The 21,637-nt window shown below is 41.7% G+C and overlaps 1 protein-coding gene across 6 annotated transcripts in view; it reads left to right on the top strand.

The window, feature by feature from the left end:
- WASHC2A (WASH complex subunit 2A) overlaps positions 1-19,784 on the top strand; it is a 47,413-nt gene extending 27,629 nt beyond the window's left edge. For 4 of the 6 annotated variants that reach the window (XM_019655070.1, XM_019655067.1, XM_019655072.1 and 1 more), the window contains 12 exons: positions 993-1,162; positions 5,769-5,874; positions 10,448-10,603; positions 12,243-12,425; positions 13,104-13,232; positions 13,361-13,441; positions 14,029-14,151; positions 15,124-15,186; positions 15,540-15,752; positions 17,302-17,919; positions 19,173-19,350; positions 19,441-19,784. In XM_019655070.1, the coding sequence (XP_019510615.1) occupies positions 993-1,162; positions 5,769-5,874; positions 10,448-10,603; positions 12,243-12,425; positions 13,104-13,232; positions 13,361-13,441; positions 14,029-14,151; positions 15,124-15,186; positions 15,540-15,752; positions 17,302-17,919; positions 19,173-19,350; positions 19,441-19,580 (2,160 nt within the window). In that variant the 3' untranslated portion in view covers positions 19,581-19,784. The remainder of the gene's footprint in view (positions 1-992; positions 1,163-5,768; positions 5,875-10,447; positions 10,604-12,242; positions 12,426-13,103; positions 13,233-13,360; positions 13,442-14,028; positions 14,152-15,123; positions 15,187-15,539; positions 15,753-17,301; positions 17,920-19,172; positions 19,351-19,440) is intronic. The other 2 variants (XM_019655069.1, XM_019655071.1) reach the window with 2 other exon arrangements.
- The last annotated feature ends 1,853 nt before the right edge of the window (positions 19,785-21,637 follow it).

Below are 21,637 nucleotides of genomic sequence, written 5' to 3'. Positions count from 1 at the left end.
GAATTTTTCCTACAATAGTGGTTCAGGAAAATAAAAATATTAGCTAAAGCTAATTACTGGCAGAGTAAAGATAACCAGGATTCTAGAACAGTGAATCTCAACATTGGCTGCCCATTGGGATTACCTGGAGAACTTTAAAGAGTGCTAATATTGGGTTCCACGACTAGAGATCCTGAATTAATTGGCTTAGGGTATGACCTGTCACTGGAAGTTTCTAAAGCTCTTATAGGGATTCTAGCATGTTTTGCTGCTTTGGAGGAGCTTGTCTCAAACCATAACGTGAGGAAATCCACCGGGCGTCCTGTTTCGAGTGCAGGTTCTGACTCAGAAAGTCTGGGAGGAACGTGAAATTCTGTGTAACAGATGCTGCTGACTGTGGACCCCACTTTGATTTGTAAAGCTCTAGACTGTAGACCAAAGGATCACTTAAGCAAGTGCTCAGGAATTTCTTGATTTGAAGGGGTGAGCACAGCCAGGTGAGGCTTCCTTAAATAAATGCTCGCGCAGTACAGATTCAGAATTTTGTGGTAAAAGGGTCAGAAGTCTGTTCATATGTGCATTGCTTGAGCTTTTTATACTTCTTAGCCTGTTTTGGGATTTTTAAATTAAGATATTTTCCTCCAAAGTTGAGCGTTCTTGATTTTTTTAACATTCTTTTTCCTTTTCACCCCCCTCTTTAATTAATTTTGATCCTCTAAAGTACACAAGTTCCCTCATCCTCATGTAGAACAAAACCATAGAGAGGAGACCCATCGGGGCAGACAGTGGAGGAGAAAGGCATGAGCAGGTCTGTGAAGTCAGAGAACCCAGCTGTCTAGATCTGAGTCCAAAGAAAAGCCTTGGACATGAGCTTTCTTTAAGTGTGATACACTTAGTAGGGTAATACTTAGTTTAAAATACAATTCAGTTTAACGTATGTAAATTTTATTTTACCGCCTAGGTTCCTTAGATTATATTGCCACTGGATTTTAATACATATTTTATATTTTCAGGACCAGTGGAGTATTACTGCTTCACAGACCAACTCAGCACCTGACAACAGGTCTAAAGGAGAACTTAGGGACTCTGGGACCACTCACAACCAGGAGACCAGGGCTGTGAAAAAGACCAGCTTGTTTGAGGAAGACAACGAAGATGATCTGTTTGCTATTGCTAAGGACAGGTGAGGGAGGCCTTGTACAAAGTCATTTAGTACAAGTCTGTGATAACAAGTAAGGGATTTGAGGGGGTAGTTTCTGGGGTGAGCCACTACTCATTCATTACCGGGTAGTAATACAAACGAGGCTGTCTGATTTTTACTTGCAAGGTATTTGTCCCCATTACTAGGAAATGGTTGTGGTTTTTTTTGGTGGATCCTTATCAAATTTCTTCTACCTATCATTTTTTTTTAACTTTAAAATATTTTCTTGGTTTAGTAGGGGTTCAAGTACAGTTTGTTGTCTTTTTTGGTTTTTCTCTGGGATACCCTAAAGAATGTTAAGTTTGGTCAAGGTTACTTAAGTTTGTCATTTGGGTAGAAATCTGCTCAGCCATGAACAGCATCCTGTTGGGAGGATGGTTCCCTGCAGAGTTGTGCTGGATCACACCAGTTACTGGAACGCCTCCGCATTCATGCTTGGACTGAAGCAGGCAGGATGTGCAGAAAATCAGCATGGGTTGTAGATTCACAGTAACTCCCTTGCAAATATTTTTTTCCCTCTTGAGAGTGTTTTTTTTAAAGATTTTATTGGGGAATTGGGGAAGGGGAACAGCCAAGTTGTTGTCCTTTGATCTTAGTTGTGGAGGGCTCAGCTAGCTCAGCTCCAAGTCCAGTTGCCATCCGGCCACCCTTTTGGCAGCTCGTGGTTGCTCAGCTCAAGGTGCCATGTTCAATCTTAGTTGCGGGGGACGCAGCCCACCATCCCATGCAGGAGTCGAACTGGCAACCTTGTTGTTAGAAGCACATGCTCTTGCTAGCTAAGCCATCCTGCCACCTGTTGGCAACTCAGTGGCAGCTCAGCTCAGGCGCAGCTCACTGGCCCATGTGGGAATTGAACCGGCAACTCTGTTGCTCAGAGCTCATGCTCTTAACCAACTGAGCCACTCGGCCGGCCCCCTCTTGAGAGTCTTAAATGATCACTTTGAAATTCAGCTGAATGGTAGCATAAAGAGGCAATTGATTGGACACGTAAATGCTGTGCATTGGTGTGGTTTCATTTTGATTTGATAGATTCAGAAGCACTTCTTATTTCTATCTCTGAATATTGTGATCTCTTCAGATTTCTACTATTGGCCCCCTTGACTTCACCCCTGGATGTATCCGTGGCCTCTGGTTAAGAATATGGGCTCTGGAATCCCAAGACCTGATAATAAATCCTGGCCCTGTCAGTTCTTCTCTGAATAACATTGGGCAAGATACCTCATCTCTCTCAGCCTGAGATTCCTCATCTGTTAAACAAAAGTACTAATAGTAGTACTTCTCTCATAGGATCACTGAGACGATTAAATGAAGTCCAAGTGGAAATACTTAGCACGATAGCTGGTACATTGTAAGCACCCAAATATTACCATTTATTGTCACGAGTATAGGGGAAATAACATTTCATTCTTTTATTTTGTTGCTCTCTTTCTCCTGGGACATTATACCTTTCTTAACTGGCCAGGCAGCTCCTTACAAGACTCAGTTTAAGCCCTCTCTTTTAAGAAGCCTTTCCTAACCCAAACAGGTGAGAGAGAAAAGTAAATGGGGTTGGAATCTAGAGCAGAAATGGCACCATGTTTGTGTGCCCGTCCTGTGTGGCTCTGGTACACTCGAGCACTTTCGACGTGGCATAGAAGTTACCTGTTACCATGTGTGTCCCTCCCTTTGCCCCTACCACACACACACAGTCACAGGTTTGGAGATCTGGAAACATGTCTCATTTGTAGGTGCCAGTCCAAACTACACACAAAACCTGGCTTTCAGTAATGCTTCTTTCTCTGCTCTGGACTGATTTCATCTCCAAGTGGTCCAGAACTTGTCCGTAAAATGTAGTGTATAGGGAATTTTTCTGAGGAAATAATTCAAAGCTTTCATCTGATAATAAGAATAAAGAAAAAGCTTTTGCAGACAGTAACAGATGTAGGAGAGGGTGTGGAGGCACCAGAACCCTCGTACACTTTGCTGGATGAAATGTAAAATGGTGTGGCCACTTTGGACAACAGCCTAGCAGTTCCTTAACAATGTTAAACATGGAGTTAACCACATGCCTTAATTTCACTCTTAAGTATATGCTGGAGAGAAATGAGAACACGTCCACACAAAAACTTGTACAGAAATGTTCATCGTGGCATTCATTATTCACAGTAGCCAAAAATTGGAAACAACCCCAAAGTCCATCAACTGATGAAAGGATAAACAAAATATGTTATATCCATATAGTGGACTCTTATTCAGCAGCAAGAAGGGATGAAATACTAATACATGCCGCAACATGGGTGAACCTTGAAAATATTGTGGTAATTGAAAGAAGCCAGTCACAGAAGACCACATGTGTAATTCCATTTGTGTATGACATCCAGAATAGATAAATCCATAGAGACAGAAAGTGGATTAGTGTTGGTCTGGGGCTGAGAGGAAAGGAGAATTGGGAGTGACTGTTAACATGTATGGGGTTTCATTTCGGGTTGATGGCGATATTGTGAACTTAGATTATAGTGATAGTTGCACAATGCTGAATTTACTGAAAACCAGTTAATCATATACTAAAAAAGGGTACATTTTATGGTCCTGTAAATTATATCTCCAGACTGTTCTAAGAATACCAAGATTTGTGACCCTCACGAAGTTGTGAAATACTGTCTTGTAAGCAGGGCACTCAATGTCCTGGCTTGTGTAGACAGCCCTGGTTTGTGCCTGTCATTCCAGCACGGTTGTTACTAACTTTCCCTTTCACTCTCAGAAGTGTCCTGGCTTAGACCATAAACTCTGTGGTCATCATCATGTTTTCTGATATCTGTACTTTTAAAATAAATCAAAATATTTAACCTATTATAATGAGAAGTATTCTAGCTTACTGTGTAACTTATTTTTCTTCTGAGCACAGATCTCCATGAGAGGCCCAAATTTAACCAGCAGCAGCTGTGAGTGTGGACTGAGGGCCAAGGTTAAGGACTGTCTTTTGGTTTCTAGTGTACCTATGTCTGGAAAAAACTAGCTCTTCTCCAGCTTACCTTCAGAATCTGTCATCAGATTTTTTTTGTGGGTTGGGCTGTTTTGTTTTGTTTTTGGGTTTTGTTTGTTTTTAGAAATGACTTGTTCAGAAAATTATACGTAAGATTTTCTCCTGCTATTGCTACTTAATGAGGTTTCTCGTATTTTTGGGCATCCGATATAGTTAATTTTTTAATACTTTGTGATCATTAATCACCTAGTAGTTAAATACTTTGGTTATAGTTTGTGTAAATTTTTATCGGTGTATTTCCTTATAGGCATATTGCATGTTACCTTACTGTGTCATTATGAATTGGCTCTCTGCTTTTATAACTGCTTCAAGATACAGCATTCATTTTTATCCTTTAGTATGTGTCCAGTGTAAGTGCACGCAACTATTTGGTTAGTTGTTCCCTAATCAGTGATCCTTAGGTGTTTTTTTGTTTGTTTTTTAGCATGTAGGCTGACGTGAATATTAAACTAATGAATAAGATACATGGACTGTGCTTTGTTAATAGTTAAACTTACAAAAAGATGATGATATATATAACATCACTGGTATATATGCTAGTTGTGTTCTATGTAAATAGGTGGATATGGTGAGCAATTTGCTGAAGTGACTTACTAATATTATTTTTATCTAGCTAACATTGAATTTAAAGTTTTCATTATTTGGTAATTCTCTAGTATGCCAGCTGGATGATTGCTTATCATGTAGTAAAAACCGGAACTTGACCCTTTAGTAGTTAGAACACTTTCTGTTCTGGACTCCCCATGTCCAGTGCTAAGCCTCCACTTTTCTATTTCTGTTCTTTCAAAGGTCTTGACCAGACTTGTGCTGGCAGACACTTATTGCCCACCTTCTCTGTAGGGGCCAGAGTCGAACGAACCCTAGACGAGGAGGGAGGTGAAGGCCGGCAGGAGGAGAGTTGTGGCTAGGTGTCAGCGGTGGTGCCTGACATGGGGTGAGATATGGTGAATAGTGATGTGGAGAACAGTGAAAATGAGCTCTGCTTTCCCCAGGTTCTTAGAAACTTTATGTAGAGGGGAAGGGATGGAATGGGTTTCAGGTTTGAAGAGAAGGCATGGAAGGCCACAGAGGTGCTTGGAAAGTCAGGGTTCAGTGGCAAAGGGGCACCAGGCCACAGGTCACAGGCCAAGCAGGCCCTGGCCCTGTGATGTCTTGACAACTGCCTTTCTGACCACTCTGGAAACAGGCATCCATGTTCTCTGGTTCTTCCAATGCTGTAGGAAGTGGTGAGAGAGAATGCTATTAATACATTTGGGGATGCTCCAAGTGTTGTGTGCCATGGCAAAGCTAACAGCTAGTGCACCTACACTGAGTCAAAAGTAACAAAGTGGACAAGACAAGGAAGGCCCTGGACTCTTCTACATAAGGACGAGGGAGAAGCAGATGATCTGCGAGACACAAATTGCACCTACTTCAAAAGTTTTTCTTGTTTTCTTTTAACTGTGTAAGGTCAACAGAAGGCTCAGGTGTTCTAGTGGCAGGTGGGTTCCTGTAGGTGTGGCCTTGAAAGGATATTGTTTGTTTGTTCTGTCACATTTGCCTTTTATTTTACTTCTGTTTGTATAGCCAGAAGAAGATCCAGAGGGCATCTCTCCTCTTTGAAGATGATGACGCTGACAGTGGAAGCTCTCTGTTTGGCTCTCCTCCCACATCTGTTCCTCCAGCAACAACGGTATTCTTAACCTTAGGCTTAGGAAGTATCTTTGAGGTGGTGTTACATGAATAGTCATACTTCCCTGAATCAGCTCTTAAAACCAGACCTTGGAGACTGATCCAATGGAAAAACTTATTTGCGTAATTTTAGAAAGAGATCTTCAGGTGAGTGGTATTTTACAGCTGAAGCTCACATGCAAAGCCTGAAGAACAGGATTCCTCCATGTTGGCAGCTCTGTTGGCAGCTGTAGGTCCCTGGAATCTCGGGGAGCGCTGCTGTAGTTCTGGAGGAATCGCCAGGCTTAGCGTCAGTGGCATGGAGTTCTGCTAACATTAGGCCCAGCCAGTTAAGTCACATATGATCCCTTTGAGAAGCATGTTTTAAGTACTAGCACTTTGGTCTTGGTTTATATTAATAGCCAATATGTAAAAAGGAAGGGAATTCTGACTCCTGCTACTACATGGATGAGCCTTATGGACATTATACTTGATGAAATAAGCTAGTCACAAAAAGAACAAATGCTATATAATTCCACTTACTTGAGTTACCTGGAGTAGTCACATTTATAGAAACAGGAAGTAGAACAGTGGTTGCAGGGGCTCTGGATAGGGGAGAAATGGGGAGTTGTTTAATGGGTCCAGAGTTTCCATTTTGCAAGATGAAAAAATTCTGGAGATTGATTGTACAACAATGTGAGTGTTTTTAACACTACTGAACCATACACTTAGAAATGGTTAAAATGGAAAATTTTATGTTGTGGTTTTTTTTTTTTACTGCAGTGTAAATAAATGTTTTTGAAGTATGTAATAAGAGAAAAATAGCCTGTCAGTGACCCCCTGGTGTAAATAGCCTTCCAATAGTTACATCTTCGTGACATGACTACCACAATCACCCAAGCTGAAACATTTAGTATGTCTTGGTGTTGGTCACATCACAAAGGAGTAGTAAAGAATGAGAGGAAGGGGCATGATGATGATATGTGTCTGGGAGCCTATCTTTGGCTTGTCATTCATCCTTCCCTAATGCATTCCCTGAGTATGTGCACTCAGAAAAAAGAAAAGCCAAGCAATATTTTATTCCCGCCTGGCTGTTGCTGACAGGCCCAAAGGGAAATTGAGCACTTCTTGGGCTAGACCCTGTGAAGACCTCTTGTGCCTGAGCTGGGGTAGCCTGAAAGGCCACGCATCACACTGACTCTCAGCCTGCTGTAAGGGCTTTCAGCTCCAAGCTCAGACTGTTCCAGATAGGTGTGTGTTAGAGGCAGAAAGACATGCAAGGCAGGGATGAGTCTCAGCATTCCTCCCATGTGGGAGCAGCCCCAGAATCCAAAATGGCACCTCCTTCACCTGACGTGGTGAAGAAGGCCCTCCCCTCCCACCTCAGTGACGGTGACCATGTCCCTTACGCCTGCACATCCCTACGGATGCCGCTGCTGGTAGGGGGTACTGTAAGTGACGGATATGATGCAGCAGCAGAGGAGCCTGGGACTCCCTATTTCCTGCAGGCCGATACTTCGTTCTTCTCCCATATCTCCTGAACGGTTTTTGTTTTAAATTACACAGTAATATGTGGATGCCTTCTTAAAAAAAGGTTTAGAAAGTGCACAGAGACTGCAAAGTCCCCGTTCCATACTCCTCCCTAGACATAATCACTGGGAACCATTTCCTTTTAGGCCTATTTCTAGGCACTTACATCTTTTTTAAAAATTTAAATAAGATCATGTACATTTTTAGGCATCTTTTTATGTCCTGTGGCATTGTTTGTCATTTCCATGAGCTCTATCTTGCTCTTTTTTACCACTGTATAGTATTCCACAGTGTAACTGTACCGGGACATGTGTGACTATTTCTCCTTCGATGAAGTAATCAGCACTGTTTTCTGTGAGCTTGTTAGGGCTGTTTCTTCCCATTCCGGCTGCCTTGTCATCTTCAGCCTTGATTACTGAGACAATTTAGTACCCGGTCTCTATCGCGGCTCCTTCCTTTCATCAGTTCTCCTTGCTGTTGCCCTGGTTGTCCTCATAAAGACATGCTCCTGTCATCCCCTTGTTATAGTGCCTTAGCTGAGTCTCCCATGCCTCCTGTGATCTCGTTTAAACTGGACTCACCTTTTCCAATCTGTCACACCACGTGCTCTAGGTGACTCGTCCTGTCCTAGAATGCTCCAGAAGAGGTGGTTGTCTCTTTTGTCCGGAAATCTTCTTCATATTTTCAGACATAAGACAAATGTTAACTTGTGCTGTGGAAGCTTCCCAGACCAGGCAAGTGGCAGTTAATGATGCAGGAACTCTTTCCTAACCACATTCCCATTAAGGCTTGCACAGCTTGTACTAGAAGCTTTCAGCACTGGGGAAGCGTGCTGCCCTCCTTGGGCTCTGGGGCTTCCTGCCACTGCTTCTGAGGTGGTCACAAGCCTTTCCTGGAATCACCCATACTTGTGTCTAGAGATCATCTAGAGTCGGGGAGATCTAAGTGGGTTTTCTATGTAAATTATAAATAATCTCTACCCTGGATAAATGATCAGTAATCTAATGAATTTTGAAGGTTCTGGAAATGTATAATGTTTTTCAACCTATAGTATTACGATCATTAATTAAGACAGAAAGTCAAGATACACATCTTAAGTAGTTGAACTACCTGCAATATGATTTTTACCGTACAGGTCAAATATAATCACTTTTAGACAATAGTATATAAAAGATATTTGTTGTTTAGAGAGCCTAGAATATTTCAAAGTAAGTTAAATGTGACTCACCTGTCAAGAAAATTAACTTCATGACAGAGGTGAAGACTCAGCCTATGTTTAGGAAGGTTTAAAACCTGCGGTTTGGCTGGCATTTTCCTTGGTTTAAGGCCTGTGGTTACATGAAGGGAGACTACGTCTCACCATACTAAGTCTCGTTTTTCACCCTCATCAGCTTGTGTCGAGATAGGTAGTTTTCACTGAGTCCACATTCCACAAATATTTTTTCCTTTAATCAATTCAGTTTTGCCTTCTCTCTTCTGAACTCTTTTGTGTTTCCAGTCTTTTATTTCAAGTTCAAATGATTATGCATTTTAAGGACCTCTTCCTAACAATAACTAAAAATCTCCTTACCTTATTCTTCTGACTTCATTCATAATTTTTTCATCGGTCTTCCTAATTTGATATAGATACTGCTTCAGAGCTAGTAGTATGGTAGTTACAGTTTTTCCTAAAGAGGTTTTGATGTCACTTGCCCCAAGAATGCCGATAACTCGAGGCAAGTCACAGAACCTGTTTCCTAACCTCTGACACCCTGCCTCACAGCTGAGGGACAGATGAGACAGGGGACAGTACTTGCACTCTTTGCTCAGCCCCTACCTGATGTAAAACACAGTGACTAGCTGTGGAAATATGCTATGTGATCCTTTCAGGTACATGGACAAATGTGTGATAGCTATTAATGGAAGTGATGAAGACAGTAAGGGCTAGGGAGTGATGTAGTAAGTACTGTTCTTATCAACAAAGCAACCAATGTTTACTGAAGAGAACAGGAAAACCTTCCCAGTGGACATCTGAGCAGGGCCTTGCTTAAAAGATGACTAGTGCCCAACATGGCAATTGCAGAGTTTACAATGGGTTTAAGGACTGGTGAGGATTGGTGAGATGCAGTGAATAAAGGGAGAGGATGAGGTGTCAGCTGATTGTCGTGGGTAGCATTTGCTTAATGCACACAGTGCATGTCTGGGGTGGGAAATGAAGTGATCTTGTGGGTCAGTTTTATTTTAGCAAGACAGCTCTGGAAGATGTCATATAGCTGAAATGTAAGACGAGGGAGACAGAGAGACTAGAAATTGTCTTGGTGGCAGAGGTAAGGATCTCAGCCATGGCATTATCTGTGGCGTTAACAGTCAAAAGGAGACACATGCAGTCAATATGGTGGCAGAAACGGAAGTGCCATGTCTGCAAGTCCAAGGTAGTCGTGTTTATTTCTTGTCCTTACTTGTGCCCCTGTGCTCTCCTGCCCTGTCTCTCCAACCACAGCACTCAGCGCCCTAAAGAGCACTGTGGTTTCAGCTTGTTCTGTGTGTTGCAGTGATAATCAAGCACACTGTTTTGTTTTTGAGTGTTAATCTAAAAATAAAGGGCCAAAGTGAGAAGCAACAAGCTTTATTTGAGATCCAAAAGAATAGCTAGCTATTAAGGAAGCACTGATTCAGGTAGAAACCCAAATAGCTTCTGATTAGGAGGCAAGACAAGAGGTATTTATGAGAAGGGGAAGGGGAATAATTATATGAATAGAAGGGAGGCATTTCTATGGGTGTTCAGAAGTTAAGGAAGGACTTTCTATAGGTGCAGATAAGATAACATAGTGATGCTAAATCTAAAGAATTTTTATTTTCAGTCCATAGCCCTAATATCTGTTGTTATCTTCACCAATGGGTGGTTGGGATATACAGTGTGCTTTAGGCCCAGTCCAAAGGTTACCTGGTCCTGTTTTAACATTTCACAGGTTTGAGGGGTAAGACATGCAAGGCAGTTCCTCTGGGATGGTAGCTCTGACTCCATTTTAAAGCGCTTCTTTTGGTACTGTTTTTCATGAGGATGTCGTTTACTTATCTTTTGGTAGAAAAAAGAGCCTGCCCCTGAGGCACCACCTCTGCTGTTCAGCGATGAAGACGAGAAGGAGGCACAGTTTGGAGTGAGGCCCATGGGCCAGAAGGTTGAGAGTGCCAACGAATCATCAGGATTTGGGAGAACACATGTGGTGGACAAGTCAGAAAAGGTGGACGGTTGTTTCTTGTATATTCTGACACATTTGTCTCACATCTGTTCTTGTAAAACACACACATACACACATATGCAACTCATACATTTTTCTACTGCAGAAAATACATGGCTTATTGGTTGAAAGATTTGAAAACACTGAGAAGTATAAAGAAGAAAATCTCTGATCCCACCGCTCACGGAACCCCCAGCATTGCTCTGGCCTTGCAGCCTCTCCTAGATAGGCGCGCAGGGATGTGTGGGCTGGCTGTGTCATCCTGCTACTGTCACCTTGTGTTCATGTCCATCTTGCCTCTCTCCAGGGTGTTCTCCTTCATTTTGTTTCTCACTTCAGTTTTCTCCCTGCATGTCTGCTTTTCTGATTTGTTCTCCATCGTGTTTCTATTATCCTTGGTTCTCTTCTAGTCCCCACCTGTACTTGAATTAAAATGACAGTCTTAAGAAGATTTTAGTTTACCATTCTGTACGTTTAGTTGATGTTGGCTGTGAATTAAAGTGAAATTTGTCTTTCTTTTTCTGAGTAGGCTGTCATTTCCTGCAGGAGATCTGTGGATAAATCTGCTGGCCACATCTGGTAATCAGCAATTACCAACGGTGTCTGTATAGCTTTTCTTTTTTTCTAACTTTCTTTGTACTCTGTGTGTTCAATGGCTTCTCTTCTAGGGCCTGTGTGGAGAATGTCTCATATACCTTTTCTGTTGAGTCTCCTTCGGGTTGCGATGATACAAACATTTTATTTGTACCTGAGTCATCGATGACATTCTGTTCCTGTAGTTTCTGTGTTCCTGTAGCCCCTGAGTTGCCCCAGGCACAACCCATTCCACACTTAATTCTAACTACTGGCTGTACCACTCTCTCCCTTGCTTGATTGTAAGCTCCTTGAGGATTGGGGCCAGGTTTTTGTTCATCGTATGTCTATAGTACTTAGTATTACTACCTTGCACATAGTAGTGACTTTTAAAATTATATATTTCTTTAAAGCTGCATTGTTTTTTTCACAGTTTAACCACTTTGCAATTAAGATGCACCTTAAAATCAACGGCATGTTTAGTTGGGTGTCATTTTTTCTTCCTTGGTGGTTCGTACAGTAATAATGGTAACTTACCTGAAATGTGGTACTTGTTGAATGAATAAATGCTGCTTTGTACAGTTATTTTAGAGATTCTTTTAATTGCATACAAAGTAAGCCTTCCATAATTTAAGTTTCAGTTTTGTCAAATTGGGTTTCTCCTTGGGACTTGCATATTATTTAAATATTAGGAAATATATGCTCCACTCCCAATGATTGGTACTTGTGTTATCTTTATGACTGAGGAGTTATTTATAGCTCTTAAGCAACCTATATGGGTCAGGGTTATAACTGGCATTTATCTCTTGGTAGGAAGGAGGGACTGATGGCTTTAAACTGAATGGAAGAATTCTCTTTGGCTGTGAATTACGTACACAAGACTCTCCATTGGAGCAGCTAATCAAGGATTGGCTTCTGTTTTGTTACCTGGGAGTGGATATGATAAACTGTCATGCCCTGAGACCGCACACAGGCAGTTACTGGATTACTGAGGAGCTTGGGAGTTTCTGCAGTAGAATTTGTATTTCCAGATGTTACTTATTTTTTTCCTTATTCTTTTCATTTTCAGGAAGGATCTTTGACTGTATCTACTCAGATAGCAGGCAAGCATCCTGATTTATTTTCTTCATCATCCTCATTGGACAAAGGAACCAAAAGTAGAACCAAAACTGTTCTTAGCTTATTTGATGAGGAAGAGGATAAAACAGAAGATCAAAACAGCATCCAAGCTCCAAAGAAAGAAGTAGGAAAGGTGAGCATAAGCAATAAAAAGGCTCAGGACTTTAGAAGGATAAAAGAAGCTCATTTCATGGTATCAGTTCTGTCATGTGAGTTTCTGAAAAGTTGAGGTTCCAGTTTCTTAACATTCTCACCAGCACTTTTGCTATATTTTCATCCAGTCTCTTACTGTATATGATTTTATACTGTGATTTTTACAGTAATTAAGTTTTAATCTTAATTGCTATGTTACATTGGTTTTTATGTATAATCAATAATGATAATCAATTATTAGTTAATTTTTAATGTGACCCATTTTTGTCAGAAGTGAGTTTTGTTTGTTTGTTTCACTCTGTGGATGTGATACTACAGAAATAGGGGAGAATTTTAGAATGTTAAGGCTAGAGCATTATAGTGTCAAATCAAGTAATATAAATAGTAACTTTCAAGTGTCAGACATCCTAGCAAACAAAGATTCGTTTGGAATCTGAAGGTAGTGGGATAGAAGGTGGACATTGGAGAAGGTTGGCTGGTCACACCTGTGCCAGGTCTTTGGACTAAGATGCTGACAGATTAGGGATACCAGCCTTTAGCCATTGTAAACAGAGCCACAGGCGACATCTTAGTTTTTTTGTCTTTGCAGCTGTGTGTGATTTCCTTGAGTTAAAGCCTTAGAAGTCTAAATACACGTGAACGTCCCTCTTTTTCCCAGAGTCCCGATCCTGATGCTCGTCCCAAGAGCACAGGTGTCTTTCAGGATGAAGAGCTCCTTTTTAGTCACAAGCTCCAGAAGGACAATGACCCAGATGTTGACCTTTTCTCTGGCACCAAAAAAACCAAGGTCAGTTCCCAATGGTTCTCTACATCATAGCTTTGTTATTGTATTAGATGTTTTCTCGGGAACTCACCTGGCTGTCTTTGTAAGTTGTTTTTGTTTTGGATATTGAATTTGAGTTTTGTCTGTTGTAGTTGCTAGAGCAAAGTGCTGGGAGCCTGTTTGGAGATGATGAAGATGATGACCTTTTCAGCTCTGCGAAGTCCCAGCCTTTGGTACCAGCCTTTTGTTATCTATACTGGGGTGTGTGAGAAGGCTTCTGAGAAAGGAAATTAATGTCCAGTTACATAGGAAAGAAAATACTCAGAGAATTGTGGTGCTCACTAGTAAATAAATGACAAATAATGTGCTGACGAGAGCGTTCGTGTTATCCCCATCTCGTGTTCCCTAACATTAAGTAACCCAGGCTCTTTTATTACAAATTTGTTTGATTTTTAAGTTGTTTATTAGTCATAATATGGTGACTAATATTCATGCTTTTCAAGTGCAAAGCTTTAAATTTTGAGTGTTCGCCCCTATTTGTCATTCCCCCCCTGCCCCAGCAGATTTGTAAGTACTCGTCTATTTTGTTTTTATCATACAGGGGACTCCTAAGAAAGTCACAGTCTTTAGAATGCTATTTCTGAAGTGCTGCCTTTGAGTTAGTTCAACCCTCATTTGAGAAATGACTTTTAAAACTCAGAACCCATATATATATATATATATATGTAGTTTTTGTTTGTTTGTTTTTCATTATGACTTTTCTTTTTCTTTAAAATGTCTGAGATACTTGACATACTTCTGGTTTCTTTTTCTTTTGAAGATACCAGAAAAGAAGAGGGTAGTGAAAAAAGACCACTCTTTCTCCTATTTCAAGAACCAGAAACATCCTGAATCCACTCAAGGTATCAAAGAAAAAAGCATGTGGAAACCGGAAATTCCTCAGGTTAGACTGATCTCTTTAAGGACTTTGAGCTCCTGTTTGCATCCCAGTACAGATTAACTCATACAGACCCAAGGTTATTCAGAGTTCTCTTAACTAGGAGGAAACAGCACCTAGGACTATCTCTCTTTACTGTATTTTTTTAAACCCCTGCTCATCTCTCTTCTCACTGCATATTCCAGTCCCATGAATCTATACTTATTATTTTTGGAGTCCCTTCAAATTTGATTCCAAGGTAGAGTTAAGGTAGGGTAAAGAATCTTATTCCCACTAGAACCTCCATTTCTCCTTTTGGGCTATCTTGGAGTATTATTTATTATGTATTAAATATAAATTGCACCCAATTTTTTGGTTCCCCCTCATGTTACCTCCTCTGAGATTATTGCTATCAGCTCTTGTTCTCTGCAGTCTTCTCTGTGGCGTGCCTCCTGAGAAGAGGCCAGGACTGAGGGCGAGTTCTTGTTCTGGCTTGCAGCTGTCCCTGACTGTCTCCCTGAGGCCTCAGTATCCTAAGCTGTGAACCAAGAAAGTAGAGCTAGCACATCTCCAGGGACTTGTCCCACGCCTCAACTTCTTTTGCTCCTAGGGACAGTGCATTAGGCTATCGTTGAATTTCTGCGTGCTCCGTAATAGTTTCTGTGTGGGATAACCAGCACGGTAATTGCTGGCTGGTTAGGTTTTGGTGCTGTCACTCAACGATTCTCAGGAAACGTATTCATGATCTCTGCTTCCCTCTGCTCTGCATGCAGTCGGCCAGCTTTCCACTGCACAGTGGCTGAGGAGGCGTAAGGGAAGTGATGTAAGTGGAATGTTTTGAGGCCCCAGGAGGGATCTGAGTGCCTTTCCCATTAGAGAATAACAGAAAGTGACAGCTTAGCTCCATCACAGATTTACCTACAGGCATAAGTGTAACCCAAGAGACACTTTTCTATCTATTTCCCCAGTGGATTTTTAACTGAATGTAATTTCACACAGGACTCACCAGGTCTTGCTCCATTTAAAACCAAAGAGCCATCCCCTCGGATCTGCAAATTACAAGTAATTATAACATGTCTGGAGTCTTCATTACCTGCCTTGTGGCATCTATATACTTTTTTGGATTTGTACTTTTGTCAGCTGCTGCCAGGTGTTTTCTCATTTCTTCCCCACCCTCTAGTTGTTGCTTCTTGTGTGCTGCATATGTAATATATTTTCTTTAGTCCAGTGGTGGACACAGGTATATAAGCCTCTGTTTAATTCTGAGACTTGATGAGGAGACTTGCCAGCATTTCTCTTTCTCCTCTCATGTTCTATGTTGTGTACACTGAGTCTCTCGTCATGTGTCACAGTAATAATAATAGACTGCTGTGTTTAAGAAAATGTACAGAGTAAGTGTTATTTTTCTCCTTTAGGCAAATTTAGCGATTAACCCAGCGGCCTTGCTGCCTGCAGTGGCTCCCCAGATCTTGGGAATGAATCCTGCTTTGCCAGAATTGGCTTTTCCTTCATCTGAACCGGGGAGAACCCACAGTCTGGAAAGTATGCCCACTCTCCCTGGGAGTATGGAAGCTGGAGTGAGCTTTGATCTCCCAGCTCAGGCCGACACCTTGCACAGTGCAAACAAGGTGATGAAGCCACCTTTGTTCTCTTGCTTGCTTCTTTTTTTTTAAGCAGAACAACTTGTTTCTTCCTAGTCCATCAGCTACACACAAGAGACCGACTCCCCATTTGAAGGGGCACCTCATCCTTCTTTCAGCCTTCATGTTCTCCTTCCAGCTCCTTAATTCTACCCCACTCTTCACTGCCTGCATTTGTTATGTTTACCTGCCACTCAGTAACCACAGTGAAATCCTACCATCTCCAGGCTGTTGTCGCACGGCCACTGGGAGGTCTTCCAAACGCAGGGCAAATTGTGCCCCTCCTCTGCTGGCCCCTCACGAAGGAGGACATTTGAGCTCCTTGGCTTGGTGTTAAAGCCTTTATAATCTGTGCTAAGGCTTTCAGTTTCCCTACGAGTCACCCCACACTTTACACCTAAACCTGTCACACCAGACACTATTCTCTGAACACACACCCTGACCGGCTGCTGCCAGTGTCGGGAATGCCCTTCCTCATCACCACCTCTGCTCAGACTTCTCAGCTTCTGTGATATTTCCCCTCCCACCCCTCTGTCCTGTGTCTCTCCTCTGCAATCCCCGGCTAGTACAGTCCGCCACAGGACTGTTCACAGGACTGTGGACTGTAATCTCTGAGGTTTTGCTTTTGTTTTAGTTGGTTCTTTTTTTTTTTCTATCAAGCCTTACTTCTCTAGAAAGTCTTAGCTGATCTCTGAGTGACAGTACCTAGGGTAACCCTAGCAGATACAGTCAAGTGTTTGCAACCCTGTTTTCCTTGTGAAAAATAAAATATCCTTATTTTTGTTATTTTTTTTAGCTTAAGTTTAAATTGGCTACTTCTTAATATTATTTGTGAAATTTCCTTGAAATAGGCAAACACGGTACTTTGCCCAAAGTAACTTGTACCCTCTCAAAACTACTTGATTGTATATTTTAGAAAATACCACAAATACTGCATTGTTGCAATAGATGACTCCTATTTTGAGGTTATATTAAAAGTTCTGATTTTTAAGTCACAATTTTATGTGAAATCTTTACTATTTGAATTTATTGTTTGTTGACTTGAAGAAAAGAGCACCTTAGATGACATCTGTCTTTCTTTATTGTCTGTACCTCCTTGCTCCAGGTACCTGGTTTTAGGCTTGTCCCTAATGAAGGTTAGTACCAGAATTCCCCCAGATTCTTGTTTTGAAATATATTCACATTTAATCTGAGAGCAGATTACAGATCAGGGAAGGACACAAAACACCAATGTGCCTACTTTGCAGGGTTCCAGCAGCAGATGAAGTTTTTTGTATGAAATTGAACAGAAATTGCCCTCAAAAGACAAAAGATGAGGAACATGAAAGGATTAAGAATGATTTATTTGGGGAGTACTAGGATCTGTTAAACTTCTTTGCAAATGTTTAAGAAATAACCTCTTCTGTGTCTTAGATAATATCTTGATTAAGGAAGACCAGATAACCTTATAAAACTTTTAGTTGTTGATTATTTGCTATGTTAGCTTCGGACACTGTTTAAAAAATCATCAGACCAACATGGTCTTTTGCCATTGCAGAGCCGGGTGAAAGTGAGAGGAAAGCGCAGGCCACAGACTCGTGCAGCTCGGCGCTTGGCTGCACAGGAGTCCAGTGAGGCTGAGGACATGAGTGACCCCAGAGGATCCGCTGCTCAATTGGGAGAAGGTGCCATTTCGCCAGAGGGCCATCAGCCACAGCCCAGGACAGCTGGTGGAAAAGATAGCTCTGAGGATGCCATGGCAGCAACCACTTCAATTTGGACAGGTGGTCCAGTGCCTGGAGTGGACAGAAGCTCCTCTGCGAAATTTCTGGGTCAACCTCTTGGAGATGACCTTTTTGATTCTGGAGATACCTTTTCCAAAGGTACTGGATCTCAGTCCATGGGGAGAAGAAAAGCCAAGGCAAAGGCAGTTGACAGCCCAGCCAACCCGCCAGGGGGAAGTAAAGAAAAGAACCCCATGTTTGCTGCTCCGGGCCAGGCAGGTAGTGATGATGATCTCTTTCAGCCTGTTAAGCCAAAACCAGCAAAGAAAACAAATCCCTTCCCTCTCCTGGAAGATGAGGACGATCTCTTTCCAGATCAGAAAGCCAAGAAGAATGATTCAAAGTCCAACAGTCAGCAGGGTGTCATCTCAAAAGCACAAGATATTTTTGAGGTAATAGGATGTAACATATTCTTGTGCCTGGTTCTGTGTTAGGGAAAATGCCAGTTGGCTCAGTTGAGCCATAGATTACGTTAAGCTTGTTTCATTGCTGCCCAATATCTACTTGCTTAGTAATTATAATTAGGTTTCCTTATTAATATAGTAAGTCTGAAATTTACTCAGAAGTAGATTTTTATTTTGTTTCATGGTGATGGTAGTTCCTGGCTGGCCATAACATTGATACAGGTCTTGATTTTTAGAATTTTGTCAGAATGTTGCTTCTTTGGGAGGCCACTCTCTGACATACATTAAGCAGTATTGGTATAGCTTGAGTATTTAACCTCGGGTTTTTGGGGAAATGGGCCCTATCTGATGGTTGAGCACCAGCTGTAGGGCCTTCAGCGGCATTCTCTGGGCAAGTGTTCAGTGAGCAGCCAGGTCCTGGAGACACAGGTGAACTAGGACCAGTGCTCTGCTCCCCAGCGCTGTTAGGGAGGGGAGTCAGATACAGACAGGGAAACAGATAATACAGTGTTTTCAGATAATGTTAATTGCCATAAAGGAAACAACCCAGGGCAGAGTGATGGGTAAGGGTGGGAGGCTCTCCTTTAGGTAGAACTGGTAGAGAAGGCCTCTCTGTAGAGTTGGCATTTGAGCTGGGACTGAGACAAGGCATTGACACCCCCTCCAGTGTACAACCTGAGGTGCCTCACTCGTTACACAAGTAACAAGTGACTGGATTCTGCACCTACAGCTGGAGAAAAACAAGAACCAGTTTCATCCAGCTAGGCTGATCTCCTTGACTGGGACCTGACCTTTAGTTAATTATAGTGTCATTATAATCTCATTTGCATTGGGGTTACTACAGTGGGACCTTACCAAAACCTGCCCCCACCCCAGATGTATAAATAGCAACTCGCTCTCTTGAGTTCATTCGCACTTTCCAGTGTGTACTTCCATTTCAATAAACTCCATGTGCTTTCCTGTATCTGTCTCACTCTTGAATTCTTTCACGTGTGAAGACAAGAACCTGGTCACCGCTGCTCTGGGTTGAGTCCTTTTTTGGACATTCTTGTGAGCCTCCAGGGACAGGACTAGAAGAAAGAGAAAGACCTGGCCAGGCAGAGACCTGGTAGAGGGCATAGGTCATGTGGCTGTTCCAGAACACTGTGGCAGTTTGCATTTTTACAACTTGTTGAAATAAGTGTTTTTAGCAAAAAAAAAATTGATTTAATCCTGTTTTTCTTGGTTTTTGTCTTAACAAGGATGATATATTTGCTACAGAAGCAATTAAACCCTCACAAAAAACAAGAGAGAAGGAAAGAACATTTGAACCCAGCCTGTTTGATGATAACATTGATATCTTTGCCGATCTAACTGTAAAACCAAAAGAAAAGTCCAAAAAGAAAGTGGAAGCTAAGTCTATATTTGATGATGATATGGGTGAGTTTGATTTTCTAGATGTGTCTTGAAAGCCTTTTTTTTTTTTTGGCCTATTCAGCAACTCTTTTTCTTTCTTTTCTCTTTTTAAAGATGATATCTTCTCCTCTGGTATCCAGGTTAAGACAACAAAACCAAAAAGTCGACCTGCACAGGCAGCACCTGAACAGAGATCTGAGCAGAAGGTGCCCAACGTGTTTGATGACCCTTTGAATGCCTTTGGAGGCCAGTAGAGCGTTCAGGGTGTCACATCTCGCCCTTCAGCTACATCCTTGCATTAATGATGCTGTCTTATGCGTTCATTGTCTTCACTGAATTGTAAAAAGGAAATAGTGAAACAGCGCACTCACCTTTTACCAGACGCACTTAGTATTTTTCTGCATTGGTTTTAATCATGCTTAATATTGAAAAACAAAAATAAATGTTTCACAGTGCTTTTTTTGTTTGTTTTTTACTATATTTTGATTTAATCATTTCACCTTGGTAGAGCCACAATATAATTTAGGGCATATTAAAGAAGAAACGTATTTGTGCATTTTATGGGTGGATAAGGAGTCCTAGAGGTAGCAGATGACAGATAGATGACCAGGGGTCTTCCTCACATGGACAAGGAACCTCATATTGGTTAGACCCTGGGCAGGTGATAGAGAGATTATCAACTGCAGGAGTCTTTGCAATAGGAGAGCAGATTTCTCTGATACCCCTAATTCTGAAAATGCCTCTCCAGGTCCACTAAGGTAGGTTTTGACAAACTGTGGCCCTCCACTGTTTTTGAAAATAAAGTTTTATTGGAACACAACCATACCCCTTTATTTACATATTGTCTGTGGCTGTTTTCACCCTACATATAGTATGGGAGTTGAGTAGTTGTGACTACATGGCTCACAAAGCCTAAGATATTTTCTCTCTGGCCCTTTACAGAAATACCTTGCTGATCCTTGATCTAAGGCATCCATTTCCATTCCTTGGAGCTTAGCATTGTTTTGTGAAAGAGACATAATGAACCTAGGTGATGGTAGGGAGAAGTCCTGAGGATGGAGATGTCAGCCTCCAGAGCAGCTCTGTTCTGTAGACCTCTGCACTATGGGAGTGTACTGTAATGGTGTTGTCCAATGTGGTAGCCACTAGCCACATGGATGGCTGAGCCTCCTTCTAGTGTGTTTTCCTGTGCTGAGGAGTCAATCTGTAACCAATCTTATAGGCAGATCCGGTTGGCTTCACCAATCCTGAAGCCACTAACTTTTTCCTTGGGCACTTTTAAGATGGAACTAAGAATTGTTCATACTGAGTCAAAGATTTTGTACAGCTCCCACAGATCAGCTGTTCGCCCTGCTCTGCTGTGAGAGTGACCTTATGATGTAAGAGGGTGCTTACTAGTTGTCTGCTCTTTTCCCTTTTGTGCATCTACCTTCTGTTCCTTGGGTTACTTGTGTACATAGTTTCCTGCTCCCACTGGTGTCTGACTCAGTAAGCATCTGTTAAACAGGTTTTTCTTTTGGAGCTATTGAATCTACTGATCTGTCATTAGGATTGATTCCAGGGAATTCAGGAGAGTTAGAAATATACAGTTAGAAAATATGCAAATTGCTATTTTTGAGAGGTTTGAAAGGGGAACTTACACTCATTAGCCCTGTGGTAGACACTTTCATTGTTATTTTATTCAGTCTCCATAACTCTACCAGATATGTAAGGTCCTCGTTTTAAAGGTAAGGCTAAAATCTGGAAGCAAGGTAAAATAGTGGAACAGGTTGGATTTTCATTTTGAGACCTAGATTAAAATCTGGTTCTCCCACTTAGAGCTGTTTGAGTGTAGACAAATTATTTTCCTTTCTTAGCTTTTGTTTGTCAGATAGAGGTTTCAGTATGAACCTTGCAGGATCATTATAAGGGTAGAGAATATACTAAACGCAAGAAGAGGGGGATCTGTTTAAGGCAGGCCAGCCCGGAACACACTAGTGAAGTAGGATTTTTTCATGTGTGTGTGTGTATTCCTGGGATCATGATCTCGTAGCTTCGTAGCACTGAAGAATGGAGATATGGACCAGAGAGGTAGTTTGCAGCAGAGGACAATATATTAGAGCAGAAAATGACAGCTCTCAAAACGAGAGAGGGTCCCAACTGGGGTGCCCACTAGTTAGAGCTAAGGATTTGTTTTTATACCTTTAGTATGTCTGGGGAGAGGGGCTGGCTGGCGCCTTTTGGCACTGTATTTGCTGTTCAGCCCAGAGGAGGTGTTTTCTGGAAACTGCCTAGTTTCCTTAGGGCTTAATCAGCTTAATCATTGTCTCTG

Source organism: Hipposideros armiger, unplaced genomic scaffold (genome assembly GCF_001890085.2).
Source record: "Hipposideros armiger isolate ML-2016 unplaced genomic scaffold, ASM189008v1 scaffold_235, whole genome shotgun sequence".
Classification (NCBI taxonomy): domain Eukaryota; kingdom Metazoa; phylum Chordata; class Mammalia; order Chiroptera; family Hipposideridae; genus Hipposideros; species Hipposideros armiger.
This window is presented reverse-complemented; position numbering and strand designations above follow the sequence as displayed.